General features: G+C 43.8%; 1 protein-coding gene across 1 annotated transcript in view; it reads left to right on the plus strand.

Moving 5' to 3' along the window:
* The first annotated feature begins 823 nt into the window (after positions 1–823).
* LOC124798737 (cyclin-dependent kinase inhibitor 1C-like) overlaps positions 824–18,540 on the plus strand; it is a 107,035-nt gene continuing 89,318 nt past the window's right edge. Inside the window, exon 1 of the mRNA XM_047262265.1 lies at positions 824–960. Coding sequence (XP_047118221.1) covers positions 824–960 — 137 coding nt within the window. The remainder of the gene's footprint in view (positions 961–18,540) is intronic.

Raw genomic sequence — 18,540 nt, forward strand, 5'->3', positions numbered from 1 at the left:
AGACTCCCCAGACATGAACATTATTGAGCATATCAGGAATGCCTTGCTTCGTACTTGTCAGAAGGGACCTTCAGCCCCTCGAACTGTTACGGATTTATGGGCGGCCCTGGAGGATTCGTGCTGTTAGTTCCCTCCAGCACTGCTTCAGACATTAGTCGGATTCATGCCACGTCGAGGTGCAGCACTTCTGGGTGCTCGCTGGGGTCCTACACGATATTAGACAGGTGTAGCAGTTTATTTGAGCACTTCTGGGTGTTCGCTGGGGTCCTGCACGATATTAGGCAGCTGTACCAGTTTCTTTGAGCTCATCTGGGTGCTCGCTGGGGTCCTACACGATATTAGGCAGCTGTACCAGTTTCTTTGAGCACATCTGGGTGCTCGCTGGGGTCCTACACGATATTAGGCAGCTGTACCAGTTTCTTTGAGCACATCTGGGTGCTCGCTGGGGTCCTACACGATATTAGGCAGGTGTACCAGTTTCTTTGAGCACTTCTGGGTGCTCGCTGGGGTCCTACACGATATTAGGCAGCTGTACCAGTTTCTTTGAGCACATCTGGGTGCTCGCTGGGGTCCTACACGATATTAGGCAGGTGTACCAGTTTATTTGGCTCTTCAGTGTATTATACCGGTTGTTTCGGCTTCCTCCCGTTACATTCAGGTATGGAGCGCGGGAACACTTCTCTGTGGGTGCTGTAATTCTCAGATGCTCAGTTTCAGACGACGAAATCGGTCGTGTAAATTCTATTATTTGAACAATGTTTTATAGAAAATTCCGGTATCTCGAGTTACCTAGCCACGTTTGGTAATGCAGAGCCAGCGGGGAATGAACACGGGGCCCTATGTGCCGGTGGACGCGGCCCGTCACCGCAGTGCGCGTGGAATGACGTGGCAGAACCCCGCGGGTCGCCGCACCCCGCCGGCGCTGCCACCGGTGCCAGCCGTTGACCATTACGCCATCGCGTAAACCGATTAAATTTAATCAAAGCTGTGAAATTAAAACGGGAGCGAGCCGTACTTTCACCGGAGCAGTTAACACTTCAACGGTGCCGGTTCTAGTTACTGCGTAATCCTGAATGGTGCGGCGCCGCGCCGCACACAAATTAATTGACTCACCTGTTTATGAACAGAAGGCAGCGCCGCAGCGAGCGCGCCCAAACCGCAATTCTGTTACGCAGATTGAAATTCAATTTACATATATACTGTAAAGTAGCGCGCCACCGCGGTTAGGGGGCGCGGAGCGGGCGGCAAGTCGGCGCCTGTTCCATCCCGGCTCCAGAGCGTCCGCACAGTATTCGAAATGAAAGATATTGCGTTTCTTGTACCACTACTACGAAAGAGTGTGGTGCGCCACAGACCTTACGGTAGACCCTTCTTTCGACCCTCTTTCCAATGTCGATGTTCCCTGGCTGCGTGTAGCTGAAATCCTTTTCGGGATTGCTATTTTCTCCCCCTTTATACTCCAGAAGTGGTTGCAGAGTGAAAGACAGGCGAACACGAAGTGAACGAATTCTGGGTGTATTACATTTACATGCATAATTTGGGTCTCTTTGTTAGACTTAAATCAGAACTTCCAACATGACGTAACTAATTTTATCTAGTTTACTGCTTATTTTCCACTTGATATTAGCGAAATAGTTCGAACTAATGTACCATTCAACAGAATAATCACTAATACTGTGGATCGAAGGCTTCTTAAATAATAGAACCCAGTACGTTGTCCTCGATGGTGAGTGTTCATCGGAGGTAAGGGTATCATCTGGAGTGCCCCAGGGAAGTGTGGTAGGTCTGCTGTTGTTTTCTATCTACATAAATGATCTTTTGGATAGGGTGGATAGCAATGTGCGGCTGTTTGCTGATGATGCTGTGGAGTACGGGAAGGTGTCGTCGTTGAGTGACTGTAGGAGGATACAAGATGACTTGGACAGGATTTGTGACTGGTGTAAGGAATAGCAGCTAACTCTAAATATAGATAAATGTAAATTAATGCAGATGAATAGGAAAAACAATCCCGTAATGTTTGAATACTCCATTAGTAGTGTAGCGCTTGACACCATCACGTCGATTAAATATTTGGGAGTAACATTGCAGAGCGATATGAAGTGGGACAAGCATGTAATGGCAGTTGTGAGGAAGGTGGATAGTCGTCTTCGGTTCATTGGTAGAATTTTGGGAAGATGTGGTTCGTCTGTAAAGGAGACCGCTTATAAGACACTAGTACGACCTATTCTTGAGTACTGCTCGAGCGTTTGGGATCCCTATCAGGTCGGATTGAGGGAGGACATAGATGCAATTCAGAGACGGACTGCTAGATTTGTTACTGGTAGGTTTGATCATCACGCGAGTGTTACGGAAATGCTTCAGGAACTCGGGTGGGAGTCTCTGGAGGAAAGAAGGCGTTCTTTTCGTGAATCGCTACTGAGGAAATTTAGAGAACCAGCATTTGAGGCTGACTGCAGTACAATTTTACTGCCGCCAACTTATATTTCGCGGAAAGACCACAAAGATAAGATAAGAGAGATTAGGGCTTGTACAGAGGCATATAGGCAGTCATTTTTCCCTCGTTCTGTTTGGGAGTGGAACAGGAGAGAAGATGCTAGTTGTGGTACGAGGCACCCTCCGCCACGCACCGTATGGTGGTTTGCGGAGTATGTATGTAGATGTAGAATACTGTGAAGTCAACATTAAACTATAACTGGAGAGTCTTAAATTAAAAAACTGTGACATGAATAAATACAATTTTAACTTTCAAGAACAATGTACCGTTAAGCGGGTATACTTCGATTTTTAGATTCAAACGTGATTATAATGACTGTTTTTTAACTTCTGAGATATTTATGTTAGTGAACGTAGAGGCCACAATGAAAATATTACATTCTAATTATCGCAACAGATTGCCACTTACTATAAAGATGTCAAGTCAAGTTGCTGACAGGCACAATTAAAAGACACATGCAAAAAACAGTCTTCAGCAGCAAAAGAGACACACACACAATTCATGCTTACAATCACGCACACCTCACACGAAGGTGAGCACCAACTCCGGCAGCTCGGTGCCAGAATGCAACTATCAAGTGGGATGGAAGCAGCAATCTGGAGGAGATAGGAAATGGGAAAGGATAGTAGTGTATGGGTGGAGGGAGAGTAGAACGGTGTCTGGCGAAGTGTGCAGAGACTAGAATGCCAACAGGCACAGCGTCAGGATGTTGTGGGGCAGGGAGGTGGCGAAAAAAGAAACACAAAACGGAGAGAAGTGTGCAAAGATGCTTAGGTGTGTTGGCGGGGGACAGCAAACAAACAGGGTAGGAGACGAGCGCGGGGAGGAGGTGGTAGGAGAGAGGAGATGGACACTGTTGGGTGGAAGGTGTATGTCACCAAGGTCGAAGGCGAGACTTGGTGGGCATACGTTCGTGAGGTGCACTTGCTTCAGAGCCAGCAGAGAGCTGTAAAACTTCTGATGTGTGAGCGACCAAAGTAACAACGGTGGTTAAAGCATACCCGGTTTAAGGCAACTCCAAAAACCAGCTAAAAATTTAAAGAGCCCTTCTGAAGAGCTTTTAATAGTGATACTTCCACAGCTTCAGTTTGTTGTGCCACAGATTCTGTCGCTTACGAGGAGAACACGTTAAGTGCCATAACCCAATTTCCCAGAAACATCTACCAGTAGAAATAGGACTCAAAATAAGTGAACCTGTGTCTTGGCTTATCCTGAGATACTCGACCTTTTCTGAGAAAACAACGATCAAAGATTTCGAGGTACTTAATGTGCCTTTTAGGGAGAAAATAGTTCATCGAAGAGCTGGCACAGTGGCACGCGTCGTGGCTTCGAACTTTTGCGCCACGTATTCGAACCCCTATTACTACTTCTATTTTTTTCACTTACCTATCCATATCTGAATAAGGTTTATTACATGAATTTCAACCTATATTGAAATAATGTTGACCTTAATCGTCTACTAATTGCATGTCTGGTGAATGAACTAAGAAAGAGACAGTAAAAGAATGAAAAAACATTTGAAATCATTCTCGGTGAAATTCCTCCACTGTATCGTTATTCATAATCAGTTATAAGCACCACTTTACGGAAAGTGATCCGTTATGCGTGTTTTTCCATGAAATTATTACCACTGCGTGAAATCTTCAGCAGGGTTCAGACATTTCTTCCCGAGTGAGAGTCATACCAAGAAATATCACTGCGGAAATCCTGCTTTCGTGTGGTGCTAGTGGTGCTCGGAATTTCTGTGTTTCGAATGTTTATACGATCGATATCATCGACGGTGATGCAAGAAACCATCATGATGAATAAACATAAGTATAAAATAAAGGACTATAAGAATTGATATGGATATGAAGTATAATAATATGAAAATAAGATTCCACCCCATGTATCATACATATATACGTTATATAATAAATGAATGACATATTCCGAAATTCATTTACAATTTTACAAGTAATGTAACGCCCCTGCATCCCTTACTTATTGACAAACATTCGTACAGTAACCTTCTTTAGGCAGGGGTGGATAAACGAGAAAAATAATAGTAAAATAAAATGAATAAAAAAATAATTGGGTTTCGAACATAGCGGACAATAAATTGAGAAACCGTGACCCTAGCCATTGTGCTACCAATTCGGCTGAGTTTATAATGTGCTAAAACGCACATAAAGTACCTCGGAAAATTTTTCCATCGTTTTCTCTGTAATGTCCAGTGTCTATGGTAAGTGTACACACGTGTTCACTTATTTTCACTCCTCTTCCCCTCAGAGAAGGTTCTGGAAAATCTAGTTACGGCACTTGCCGTGTTCTCCCCGTTAGTGGTCTAAGACCCATGGCCAGGTCAGCTGGAAAATGTCGCCGACCAGTATTTATGGCAGCTCGGTCCACTACGGTTTTGACAGGCCATCCATCCTCATCATGTAGAGAAAGGGAGCAACTACTATATCTACTATATTTATCATTTAATTAACCTGCTTTCGACTGACAGCCGAGAATCAGGTACAAATATAAATTTGAGTGGTTGTGAACTTTGTTTAAGAATGCAGAGTCCAAGAGACTGTCTGCTGGCTGTCAGGTAAGACGATGATTAACGTTCGATGAAAGGCTAAACTAAGAATAATTATTTCATTAAAATTCTGAAGCAAAAACTAGTAAGCTTAGATAAATTGTATTACACTATGAGTTAATGAACTTCAATGGATCCTAAAAGAAAATTAAATCTGGCAAACTACAGTAAACGCTTGTGACATGTTTAAAGGGTATGACTGAACAACATGAATCTGCTTCAGACAAGTACTGTAAAATATTACAAACAAGTACGATATTACAGGTGATACACACATGTTGAGACTTGACTAGTAAGTGAAATAGCCGTAACTGAACAAAGTAAAATTGCAGGGCAAGTAAGACCACAATAACAGAAATAAAGTACCACATAAGTTGGAAAGGTACCTTACAAACTATTTACAGTGGGTTTATTTGCATCATCTGCTGCTCCAAAAAGGGAACAAGAGAAAACTGTTCATTCAGCACTTAGGCAAATATTCGCTTGTTCATTAGTTGCCATTGCTTAAAGTTGGCTTGTATTCCTCCCTTGTGGATGCTGTGTAGAATTTAATGTTGCAATTTTGTCCTCAGTACTGCAGTGCCAGCGCTTATAAGTGAAGCAGCGACCGATAAACTTATCCTGAGAGTTACTCTTGTAAATCCATTACCATTGAAAACGGTCCCAACAGCAAAATTATCTTTTCTTCTGCTGCAAAAAACTGATTATCAGTATTTAGGCTAGTCTAAGTTTGCTGTTTTGCTAAAGACTAGGACTATGAAAGAATCAATACTTCTCTGTTTTTGTGCCGGCCAGTGTGGCCGGGCGGTTCTAGGCGCTTCAGTCCGGAACCGCGCTCCTGCTACGGTCGCAGGTTCGAATCCTGCCTCGGGCATGGATGTGTGTGATGTCCTTAGGTTAGTTAGGTTTAAGTAGTTTTAAATGTAGGGGAGTGATGACCTCAGATGTTAAGTCTCATAGTGCTCAGAGCCATTTGAACCATTTGAACCTTGTTTTTGTACCTGTACCAGATATCTGTCATCATTCCATAGTTAGCCAAATTTCTGTGTCTTACTAGAATCAGTTAAAAATATGTATACAGATTATTCCTTATGTATATTGTTGGTTTTCTTTTATTAGGGATGTGGGGTTGAATGAAATTACATACCTTAATCGTTTGGCTTATTTATAGTCTCGACAATCCACGATTTCCGCAGAAATTCTTAAATCTCAACAATAGTTCATGAGGGCCTCTTGTGGCAACATCTCGATAAACAGTTACTGAATGAAACCGGTGGGAACATAAATCTCTTAATCTAACATGGTTCAAATGGCTCTGAGCACTATGGGACTTAACATCTATGGTCGTCAGTCCCCTAGAACTTAGAACTACTTAAACCTAACTAACCTAAGGACAGCACACAACACCCAGCCATCACGAGGCAGAGAAAATCCCTGACCCCGCCGGGAATCGAACCCGGGAACCCGGGCGTGGGAAGCGAGAACGCTACCGCACGACCACGAGATGCGGGCAATCTAACATGGGGGTCGGGGGGAAAGTTAAAAGAAATCGTGTACGAAATTAATGATTATCATGAACTGAGTTAGTAAAGGACAGATCTGCTGAAGGTAACACGTAGAATTTTGGAAGATAGTACCTCCAACCTATTGTAGAATGCTGAAGCAAACGTTTCATGACTTGCAAGATAACTCATTAGATGATACAGTTGTAAATTGATTTGACTTTCCATGCAATTCACAAAGAAGAGGTTCGAGCTCACAATGCTGTAGCTGTTGGAACAAAAATACAGTGACCTCAGACTGCAGCAGAGCCAGCCAGCGTCCTCCCTTCTACATTGGCGCCATAAGTTGAAGATCTGTGATGGAGATCTAAGCAGAAGTTCTGTGGAGAAGCTGTGAGAGGCGAGCAGGAGGACAGAAGAGATGATCTATATTTTTACTGTGTGATGGCATTCTTCAAAGAAGCCTTACTGTTCCCAGTTTTTCGTCACAAATTAGACATGATTGGCTGGATTCTACTTCTTGCTAGTTCCAATCGCTAAGATGGCGTCTGTGAGAGCGTAGGTACTCTTCTGTGGGCAATTTTTGACTTGATGAACCAGTGATATTCTTCCCAACTGTTCCCTTCTAAAAAGTCGTTCTTCGCTCTTTCTGCCTGCTTTTTCAGCCAATAAAGTAGCTTCCTTTCGGCATGGACGATCTCTCACTCAGTCTGGGAAAAGTCGTTGGGACTAACGATCATGTCCATCTATCTTATGCTGTTACGCAAGTTTTTGTGTGTGAGAGCCCCATACAAAGCATCGTCCCAAGGTTTTTGAACACAGGGGGATTTCTTTTCACCTTCCCGGTAGCGATCTCTGGTGTCCATCCCAAAAGTCATGTATACTTTTAGTGGACAATAGCGCTTTCTGCTCAGGTTCCTCCTCACTCCACCTCATAAAACGTTCTCGTGCGCAGTCGCTACAGAAAGCTCTCCTTGCTGCGCAATTCGCACTGCGGCGCCGCAGAGCGTCTGAGAAAGCTCTGTCGCCCCTCAGCCATTGTGTGACTGCCAACCCTCGTGATCCCTTCTCAGAAGAAGTGCTGCGAGGCACCTGGCCGTCCTGCCATTCAGTTCACTGGCCTAGTCACCCAATTTGCTTCCGAAACATTTCCCTCCTTCCCAATAGCAGTCAAGTCCTTTTTTATTCTACTGGAAGTAACGATCACTCGTATATTTAAGATCAATTAATTACGTAGCTCAAGGGTGGGTCTTTAACTCAACTCTTGTGAGTTCGCATATGTTGCTGGCCCTTCCGAAAAACGGTCCCAGTAGAAGCAAATAGGAGCATTTCTTTTAACGAGGTGTACTGGGGAATGTTACTCTACAGTTCTACAGTTTATCACTTTAATTTTGTTAACACATTCTTCTTCAATTGTTTTATTCGTTTTGTTTATTTAAGGACCACACGCTAATTTCAATGCTTCTTTCTCTGTTTTTCTTTCCCCTTGCTCCAGAATTCTTTCATCTTCACACTCTGTCCTTTTTCTCTCCTCAGGCCATTTTAACCCTGTCTTCTTTCCCCTCCTGTCTTTTTTAACTCTTTCTTCTTAAATATCTCTCTTTCTGTTGCATCTTTTTCACATACACTACTGGCCATTAAAATTGCTACACCAAGAACAAATGCACATGATAAACGGGTATTCATTGGACAAATATATTATACTAGAACTGATATGTGATAACATTTTCACGCAATTTGGGTGCATAGATCCTGAGAAATCAGTACCCAGAACGACCACCTCTGGCCGTAATAACGGCCTTGATACGCCTGGGCATTGAGTCAAACAGAGCTTGGATGGCGTGTACAGGTACAGCTGCCCAGGCAGCTTCAACACGATACCACAGTTCATCAACAGTAGTGACTGGCGTATTGTGACGATCCAGTTGCTCGGCGGTCATTGACCAGACGTTTTCAATTGGTGAGAGATCTGGAGAATGTGGTGGCCAGGGCAGCAGTCGAACATTTTCTGTATCCAGAAAACATGCGGTCGTGCATTATCCTGCTGAAATGTAGGGTTTCACAGGGATCGAATGAAGGGTAGAGCCACGGGTCATAACACATCTGAAATGTAATGTCCACTGCTCAAACTGCCGTCAGTGCGAACAAGAGGTCGAGACGTGTTACCAATGGCACCCCATACCATCACGCCAGGTGATACGCCAGTATGGCGATGACGAATACACGCCTCCAATGTGCGTTCACAGCGATGTCGCCAAACACGGATGCGACCATCATGATGCTGTAAGCAGAACCTGGATTCATCCGAAAAATGACGTTTTGCCATTCGTGCATCCAGTTTCGTCGTTAAGTACACAATCGCAGGCGCTCCTATCTGTGATGCAGCGTCAATGGTAACCGCAGACATGGTCTCCGAGCTGATAGTACACGCAGCTGCAAATGTCGTCGAACTGTTCGTGCAGATGGTTGTTGCCTTGGAAACGTCCCCATCTGTTGACTCAGGGATCGAGACATGGCTACACGATCCGTTACAGCCATGCGGATAACATGCCTGTCATCTCGACTGCTAGTGATACGAGGCCATTGGGATCCAGCACGGCGTTCCGTATTACCCTCCTGAACCCACCGATTCCATATTCTGCTAACAGTCATTGGATCTCAACCAACGCGAGTAGCAATGCCGCGATACGATAAACCGCAATCGCGATTGCCTACAATCCAACCTTTATCAAAATTGGAAAAGTGATGGTACGTATTTCTCCTTCTTACACGAGGCATCACAGAGTTTCACCAAGCAACGCCGGTCAACTGCTGTTTGCGTATGAGAAATCGGTTGGAAACTTTCCTCATGTCAGCACGTTGTAGGTGTCGCTACCGGCGCCAGCCTTGTGTGAATGCTCTGAAAAGCCAATCATTTGCATATCACAGCATCTTCTTCCTGTCGGTTAAATTTCGCGTCTGTAGCTCGCCATCTTCGTGCTGTAGGAATTTTAATGGCCAGTAGTGTATGTTGTTTCTTTCCAAACCTCTCCTAATTTCTTGAATCCAGGCTATTTTTGACTTCTTGTCCCAAGGATATTTGAAAATCTGTTTGGTTAGCCTGTCGCCATTTGTTCTGTATAATTGTCCGAAAACAGAAGTCGCCTCTTCTGTAGTGTTTTAGTTACGTTTTCTATGTTGCGATATACTTCTTCATTACTTCCTAACTTCCAGTAGTAACTACTGTGCTGTAAAGCTAGATTTTCAGATTTTTAGACGGCTTTTGTTGTAAATATTAATCGTCATATGTTCTCTCCATTTTATGTACTCTTTCCTTTACAGTGAATTTTTCTAAGCCAGGGTCTCTATTTCTCACAAACATTTAAATTTATTAACCCTTTATAAACAGTAGATTAACATTCTCTGGAACGCCTTGTTAAAATAAATGCTCACTACCTGTTAATAGGATTTCTGAAGTATTTCTTGTTTGTCATAATTTTGTTTTTTCAACAGAAATTCTTAAGGCAGCCTTGTTGGCAGACTGATTCATATTTCTGCATTGTTAGGTGTTTAGAAAGAATGTCAGTATCATCTGAAAATGCTAGACCATTAAATTCAATAGCTTTCTTCTTAGTCCCCAATCTTGATGGTGATAGCTTATGTTCTTTTGGGTTTGGTTTCCTCTCTCTAACTATTTCCTGTAGATTGCAGTTCGAAGACTAGTGGAGAAAGGCCATCACCTTGCCTTACAACTACTTTTATTCCTAATGCCTTAGATATTTCACCCCAAAACTTATCTTTTAATTTGGTGTCTGTGAGCGTTTTATGAATAAGGTTTGCTCATTTAGATTTAATGCCAGGTTCTCGGATCACTTTACCTTGGGTTTCCCTGTCAAATGATCAATTCTACAAATGTTGCAGTGTTTTTAGAGTTTTTAAGTCTCTGACGGATTATGGGCATTAGATTGAAAATCTGTTCTGTACAAGTTCTGCCCTTTCTACTCATAATTCCACTCAGATATTCTCTCAAAAGGTGTCAAGATTAACACAATATAATTGTGTAAACTGAAGGTTCCTCGGGATCACATCAACTCAGGTTAACGAAAATGTACATAAAGAATAAATCTTTTCTCATTTGTCATAACCCTTAAATAAAGGGATTGATGAAATGGAAGATAACTAACGTTGGTGATTTCTAGAAAATAAAGAAGCAACACGAAAGAAAAGTGATCTCCCAGTGTAGAAAAAAAAATAACGATGAAAGGCCTCGGTTCTGAGCCAGTGGACCGCAGATTTTTACATCGTCCAAAGCAAGCTACACCCCAGCTTAATACCACAGTTCAGCGATTGTGTAATCTAGAGTCCCTGCACATTAAATTTCGCCTTTTATCGCCAACTTCATTGTGGCCTGCTTGTTTCCGTATAATTTCATGGGAGGAAATTTAGCATTCGTAACTCTAAAATACATGTAGGTGGTAATTTACTACTTCCCACCACTACAGCAGTTTGAAGCTGACTGACTTCAACAGTAGCTGAACGATGACTGACTATATTGTACCCACCTGTCAAGACACAAGATACAAGGGACATTGGTACTTACAGTGTCTCATGGTAGACGACCATGATACGAAAACCAAAGGTATTATTCACTTCGGAAAAATCAGGCAATACCAGTTTACTAGCAGATTCATAGTACCAGTCACAGTTTTGTTTCCAGTATGGACACGATCTGAATAAGCATCTCTAATGGTAAGCTAAAATATTATGATCACTGCTCATCGCGACGTTGGATGCCGCCTAGTGGCGTTGCGGGGAAGTGACGCAATACCAGAATTATGTAAGCGAAGCAGACACGGCCAGGGAATAGCGAAGAAATGGACAGGAAATGAGGAAATCCAATGAGATACATGACTGTGACAAAGGGAAGATTACTAATACACAGCCGCTTGGGATTAGCCGAGTTGTCTAAGACGGTGCAGTCATGGACTGTGCGGCTGGTCCCAGAGGAGGTTCGAGTCCTCTCTTGGGCATGGTTGTGTGTGTTTGTCCTTAGGATAATTTAGGTTCAGTAGTGTGTAAGGTTAGGGACTGATGACCTTAGCAGTTAAGTCCCATGAACATTTTTGTTTGAACTAATACACAGAGCCTCTGAACAGGTACCTCAAAAATGGCGACGCTGGTCGTATGTTCAGGTGGTAGGGTTGTGAGCATCTATGGAAAGAGGGAGATGGGTAGCGTGACTTTGGATGTTCACAACTCACCACAGAAGGTGGAGTTTGGAGACATGTTTGCTCTGTAAAGTAGGATAGATGGTGATCTGTGGCATCTCTGGCGAAAGAACACAATGCTGGTGCAGTGTTGCAGAGCACACCATTCATCATATATTGTTAAACGTTGAGCTCCACAGCTGAACATCCCTATGTGTTCACTTGTTGACCCAACATCGTCAGTTACGATTGCAGCGGCAATGGGTCCCGCCATTCCACCCTCAATGTTGCAAACCTGTCAGCTCTTTAGGTGAATCACAGTTTTACTACAGTAGGTCGATGATCATCAGTAGAAGGGCAACAGCTATGCAGCCTCACTCTGCATTGTTGCCAGATTTATTTAAGATGGTTGACCCAAGATGGCGGCCATAGATTTCGCAACTTCGCACTGACTGCATGGTGGGAAATTCAAATTTTTGTGGGAAAATACGTCAACCTCCTCTAACCGAACTCCGCCACCCCTTTCCCCACACCTACTCTCCCCATGTGGAAATTTGGCAGGAAAAGACTCAGTCTGTGCTGGACTGCTGGACTGTTGGACAGGATGGACACAAGTCTTTAATTTGAATGCGTGCCATAATGCTTATTTAAACAAATTGAGTTGTCACTGATCAAGGACTAGGCAGAAGCTCTATGCAGTGTGTTCACCTTGAGGTCTGGAGATCAACTGACCTAGTACACAACACCACCACCAGAGAGCGCTGTTGACCCTCCCCTCTCCAAATCTGTGAGGTAATTCAAGATGGTGGCCCAGGCAAAAATGACAGGAATTACTCTCTGTCTGTATCTGGCTGCTGTACTGGAAGGATGGATGTAATTGTTGACTGTGTACTATGTGTTCAATAGATGAAATGGTTCAAATGGCTCTGAGCACTATGCGACTTAACATCTAAGGTCATCAGTCCCCTAGAACTTAGAAATGCTTAAACCTAATTAGCCTAAGGACATCACACACATCCATGCCCAAGGCAGGATTCGAACCTGCGACTGTAGCAGTCGCGCGGTTCCATACTGAAGTGCCTACAACCGCTCGGCCACAACGGCCGGCTCCAATAGATGAGATGTGTTTGCTGGAGAAGTAGGAGTTTAATGGATACACAAATAGTAATCATGAAGCTGAGAACTGTGATACTAGCAGTAATCATGAAGCTGAGAACTGTGTGCATAGCCACACACACAATGCCCGGAAACCAATGATACTTGCAGAATACATCCGTGACGTTAGTATTCGTTAACCATATATGAAAGGAACTATCCGCTTCCTACATTTTTGAATTTTCGCGAAAGATCTTCGCAGACATGATAAGATTTTAGTTATTCAGTGGCTTGCAGCATGTTCCTCATAATGAACTCGCTGAAGTTTTGGGTTTCTAGAGATACAATTTCCACTCTTTATCTTCGTAATTACACTGTGCAAAAGACTGGTACCATACTGCTATGAGGCTGATATTGGGATCTATAACGTAAATGGTAAGATATTCTGGCAAACAAGTCAAGAAACTTATGTTCTTGTAATCCCAGTGTCTGTAATTCATCGCAACTCGTTACACCGGTTCCGCTGTGTATGGAGAGCTCTCTGATCGCTCATCATGGATGTGGGGAGAGCTGTTGACTCGCGACCGTGGGCGCGAGGATGACTGACTGACTCTGTGGGAAATATACAGCGCTGGGACTATATATGGTGCATACAGGGTGTGGTAGATAAGTAATGAGACTCAGTCTAGAAAAACAAATTTATTGATACAATTTGTACAAAACGTTCATATTCTTCAAAGTACTGGCCTTGGGCGTCGACACAACGTTGCCAGCGCGTTTTCCAAGCTTCATAGGCCCCACTGTAGTCCGTTTGAGTTATCCCAGTTAGTGCCTTCGTGACAGCACGTTGGATGTTCGGAATATCGTCGAAACGATGACCCTTCAGGCATCTTTTGACCTTCGGAAATAGGAAGAAATCAGGAGGACTCAAGTCAGGGCTGTATGGTGGCTGTGGCAAAACTTGAACTCCAGTTCAGGTCAAGTAGGAGGTCACGAGGAACGCTGTGTGCGCCGGAGCGTTGTCGTGGTGGAGACGCCAGCGTTGAGCAAGGTCCTGTCGCTTCCATTTGACGGCTCTGTGCAATCGCTGAAGGACTTCTTTGTAGAATTCGGCATTGACAGTCTTCCCCTGAGGGACAAACTCTTTGTGAATTAACCCCCGCTTGTCGAAAAACACAATCAGCATTGTCTTGATGCGGGACTTTGACATTCTTGCTTTCTTCGGCCGCGGGGGTGCCGGTGTGTGCCACTCCGAGCTCTGGGCTTTCGTCTCCGGGTCGTACTGGAATGTCCACGATTCGTCGCCTGTTACTACATTGTCTAAAAAGTGTGGATTATTTTCCAAATCATTCAACATCTCATGGCAAACGTCCACTCGTTGTTGCTTTTGTTCGGCGGTGAGCACTCGGGGAACCAATTTTGCGCAAACTTTCCTCATCATCAAATCTTGCGTAACAATTTGGTGAACCGTAAATTTATTCACAGAGACCTCATCGACGATCATTTTGAGACTTAAACGACGGTCGGAGTCCAGGAGTTCTTTCACTTTGGCCACCGTTTCATCCACACGACTCGTTGAAGGGCGTCCAGATCGTTCCATGTCTTCAACGGATTCCCTCCCGTTTTTAAATTCATTAAACCACCGGAACACTTGAGCTCTTGATAGGGAATCTTCTTTGTAGGCCTCCGTAATCATAGCAAAAGTTTCCGAAGCAGTTTTGCCCAAGTGAAAGCAAAATTTGATTGCATACCGCTGTTCTATCGAGCGATCCATCTTCAGCGTTTTCACAAGTGTCACGGGCACACAAACAACGTAATACGCGAAGCTCGACCCTCACTGCACCAGAGCTCCGACGCGACTGCAAACCGGTTCTATTGTTAGCTCAGATCCCCCACCACGTGACGTACAGGTGGAGACCGCCCTGCGAGCGACTGCGGCGCCGCGCGGCGGCCAGTCTCATTACTTATTTACCACACCCTGTATGCTTACGTTTTTTGGGGTTTGCCTGGCTGTGCAGTCTATGTACATGTGTCTGGTGGTCGATAGCTATATGCAGAAGTCATTATTTTTTATGGTGCACGATACAAATAGTGTTTACTACATCAACATGTTGTGGTGGTACAATAGCCTGTGGTAATACAGCCTGACTGGGGATCGGTTTCACGACGAAAATTTCCTCGACAGTAGCAGTGTAATTGAGGGAGTGTTTTTTTATCTGTAGTTTCCGTACTTCATTAGCCGTAGACCACTTTTGCAGGGTATAATTGCCAGTGCAGTATAACTGCTGTATGCTTTTTCTGTCTGTACAAAATAATTTGCTGATTAAATTCTAGTAATTTGTCTGTCTGCTTAAAGTGACAGACAGTGCTTCCTCACCAATATCACCAGATTGGCTGGCAAATTCAGTGAGAATGCTCCATTTACAGTAAGTTCCAGCATGTCAGAGAATTAGAAGACATCCGTTGTGGCTTTGGACATCTTCAGGCCAATGGATGTAGGACACGGAAAATTTGCCGAGAATTCCACCCATTTTTCTCATCTGTAGGACACTGCTTACAATTCTGTTTGTGTTTCTTTCACGATTGTTGTGGGTTTCGAAATATGTTATGAACTTTTAGATGTATAATTTTTCTGGTTTTCCTGCCTCTGCTTAGACACTAGCGTGCTTCGAGAAGTGAAGAAAATGAAAAAAAAAAAAAAAAGAGTAGGAGCTTTACATCCCTGACTCCAGCAGTAAATATAAACTAAGGCCAGTCAACGTTTCAGGCAAGTGATGGACACCAAAGCTGCTGTAGCACTCAGAAATGTTTCTCTCTCTGAAAGTGCCTTCAAATAAGCAGCTAAAGCTCGAAATGTGGCGAGAGTCCTATTTAGAGTTACAAAGTATTTATTTAGACTTCCAGATGTTGACGTTTTAGCGTGTAAAATCGAATATTGCAGCTGATATCGGTTTCGAGCTCTATTTCCCACAAAAGTGAGCGAAGTTGGGGAGGTTTCATAAGTGAGCCACGATCTTTTTAGAGTTAGCCTTCAAGGGTGGCGGTATTCCTCGGAATAAAAGGTGTAATTACATCGCAAATTGCTTAAATATTCTTGCGTCATCTGCGTGTGTGTGTGTGTGTGTGTGTGTGTGTGTGTGTGTGTGTGTGTGTGCACTGGTTCATTTAGCTTCTGTGTCATTCTCAAGACATGTATGTAACAATACCCTGCACATTCATCCCTGCTCATCACCAGCATTTCTTCAATTGTACACACGGATGCTTGCAATGCAGTGGGTGAAAATCTTGCCTCTTTAACTTTGACTGGATTTTTATCTAATGATCTACAGTTACAGCACATACATATATCAGTAATAGTTTAGAAGTGTAACATAGCTTCATCCTGCTTCATCTTCATTATTTTGTGAAGCATATTCATATTATTCATACATTCCGCAAATATCATTTGTTTCCAAGCATTGTGCGTGTGGCTATGGACACAGTCCTCAGCTGATGGATTATTGCTAATATATCCATAAATCTCCTACTTCTCCAGTACACACATCTTATCCATTGAATGCATAGTACACAGTAAACAATTACATCTGTCCTCCCAATACAGCAGCCAGACACAGACTGAAAGAAATTCCTGTTATTTCTTTCCTGGGGCGCCATCTTGGATTACCTAACAGTTTGGCAGGGGGATTGTCAACAGTGCCCTCTGATGGTGGTAGTATAAACTAGGTCGGTTGGCGTCTGGATCTCAAGGTGAACAAACTGTATGGAGCCACTGCCTAACTCTTGATCAGTAACAACTCAATTTGCTTAAAAAAGCATTATGGCACACTCCATACAAAATAAAGATTATGTCCATCCTGTCCAGCAGCCCAGCACAGACTGAGTCCTTTTTCATTCAAATTTCCATCAGGGGGATGGAAGGGGTGGGGAGGGTGCGGTGGAGTTGGGTTAGAGGAGGAAGCCCAGTTGATCAATTTTCGCAACAAAATTTGGTTCCCAAAATGATATCAGTGTGACATTGCTACATCTATGGACGCCATCTTAGATTCACCATCTTGAATATAGATACAACAATGCAGAGTGGGGCCACACCCCTGTTACCCTACTGCTATCATCTCCAATAACACCTTCACCGAGGTGAATGGCGGCTCGAAACGTGAAGTACACCATGGGTTCAGGCTGCTGGGAGCAGTGTTATCTGACATTCTCCTGCCCTCGCATGGGACGCTGGTAGTACCGTGCTACAGTGTCTTAAGAAGCATTATAGTGAACTCAAGTTGATGTCTCAGCATGATTCACGTGATGTAAATCCTGCGGCCCATCTGGGTCGCTATCAGTCGCCATCACAGCGTTGGCAGATCAGCACCCCTTTTTTCCGCGAATTACATGACCTGTGCGTGGATATCTAATGCGACGTACCTCCACAAAACTTCTGACAAACTGTCAGAGCCCTGTTATGCAGAATCAGTGACGTATATCGCGCCATAGACGGATAAACAATCTGTAGTGTTGGCAGAAAAGCCAACACTGTTTTTCTAGAGGAGGCCGAAATGCACGCGTTTAATTACACGCTGACTGGCGTGAGGTCTGGAACAGGACAATATCTTGAGAATTGCAAATAAAGTACGTAGATGATGTAATACTTAACTTTAATCCACAATTGTAGAACATCTCTCGTTACGGTACATGCTTCATAATATTAATTATCAATTGAATACGGCGCCTTGCTAGGTCGTAGCAAATGTAGCTGAAGGCTATGCTAACTATCGTCTCGGCAAATGAGAGCGTAATTTGTCAGTGAACCATTGCTATGAACGTCGGCTGTACAACTGGGGCGAGTGCCAGGACGTCTCTCTAGACCTGCCGTGTGGTGGCGCTCGGTCTGCAATTACTGACAGTGGCGACACGCGGGTCCGGCGTATACTAATGGACTGCGGCCGATTTAAAGGCTACCACCTAGCAAGTGTGGTGTCTGGCGGTGACACCACACAATCTATTAAACAAGTGTTCACAATGTTTTGGTGCATTAATGTGTAATGTACCCCTTATCTGATAAGGGCGCATTTTACTTTATTCCTAGATTTTTTTCCATTTTACATACATGCAGTGAATGAATCACTGGCGCTGTCGGAGCCAGTGGGATGATGTGCAGATGCAGAAACCGCTGGTGACTCTGACGGGAATCAAGTAATTGTTATTAATAAATATTTGCTAACCAAAGTTGCCTTTTACCACTCAGGCATTAGGAGTCTACGGGTCATAAATACTACCTTTCAGCAATTTTACAGAGCCGGGAAACGTTGATACTTATAATTAAATGAATGACTTTGGCATAACAGAAGATGTACGATCTTACATGAACTATACCAGATTGTACGCTCAAGTTACAAACTGTGCATCATAGTCGGCAGTCGTCAAAAATGGTTCAAATGGCTCTGAGCACTATGGTACTTAACATCTATGATCAACAGTCCCCTAGAACTTAGAACTACTTAAACCTAACTAACCTAAGGACAGCACACAACATCCAGTCATCACGAGGCAGAGAAAATCCCTGACCCCGCCGGGAATCGAACCCGGGAACCCGGGCGGGGGAAGCGAGAACGCTACCGCACGACCACGAGCTGCGGACCGGCAGTCGTCGATAGGATGCATGTTGAATATAGTCCTGCGGTATATAATGCTCTCCTACCGTTA

Source organism: Schistocerca piceifrons, chromosome 5 (genome assembly GCF_021461385.2).
Source record: "Schistocerca piceifrons isolate TAMUIC-IGC-003096 chromosome 5, iqSchPice1.1, whole genome shotgun sequence".
Lineage (NCBI taxonomy): Eukaryota > Metazoa > Arthropoda > Insecta > Orthoptera > Acrididae > Schistocerca > Schistocerca piceifrons.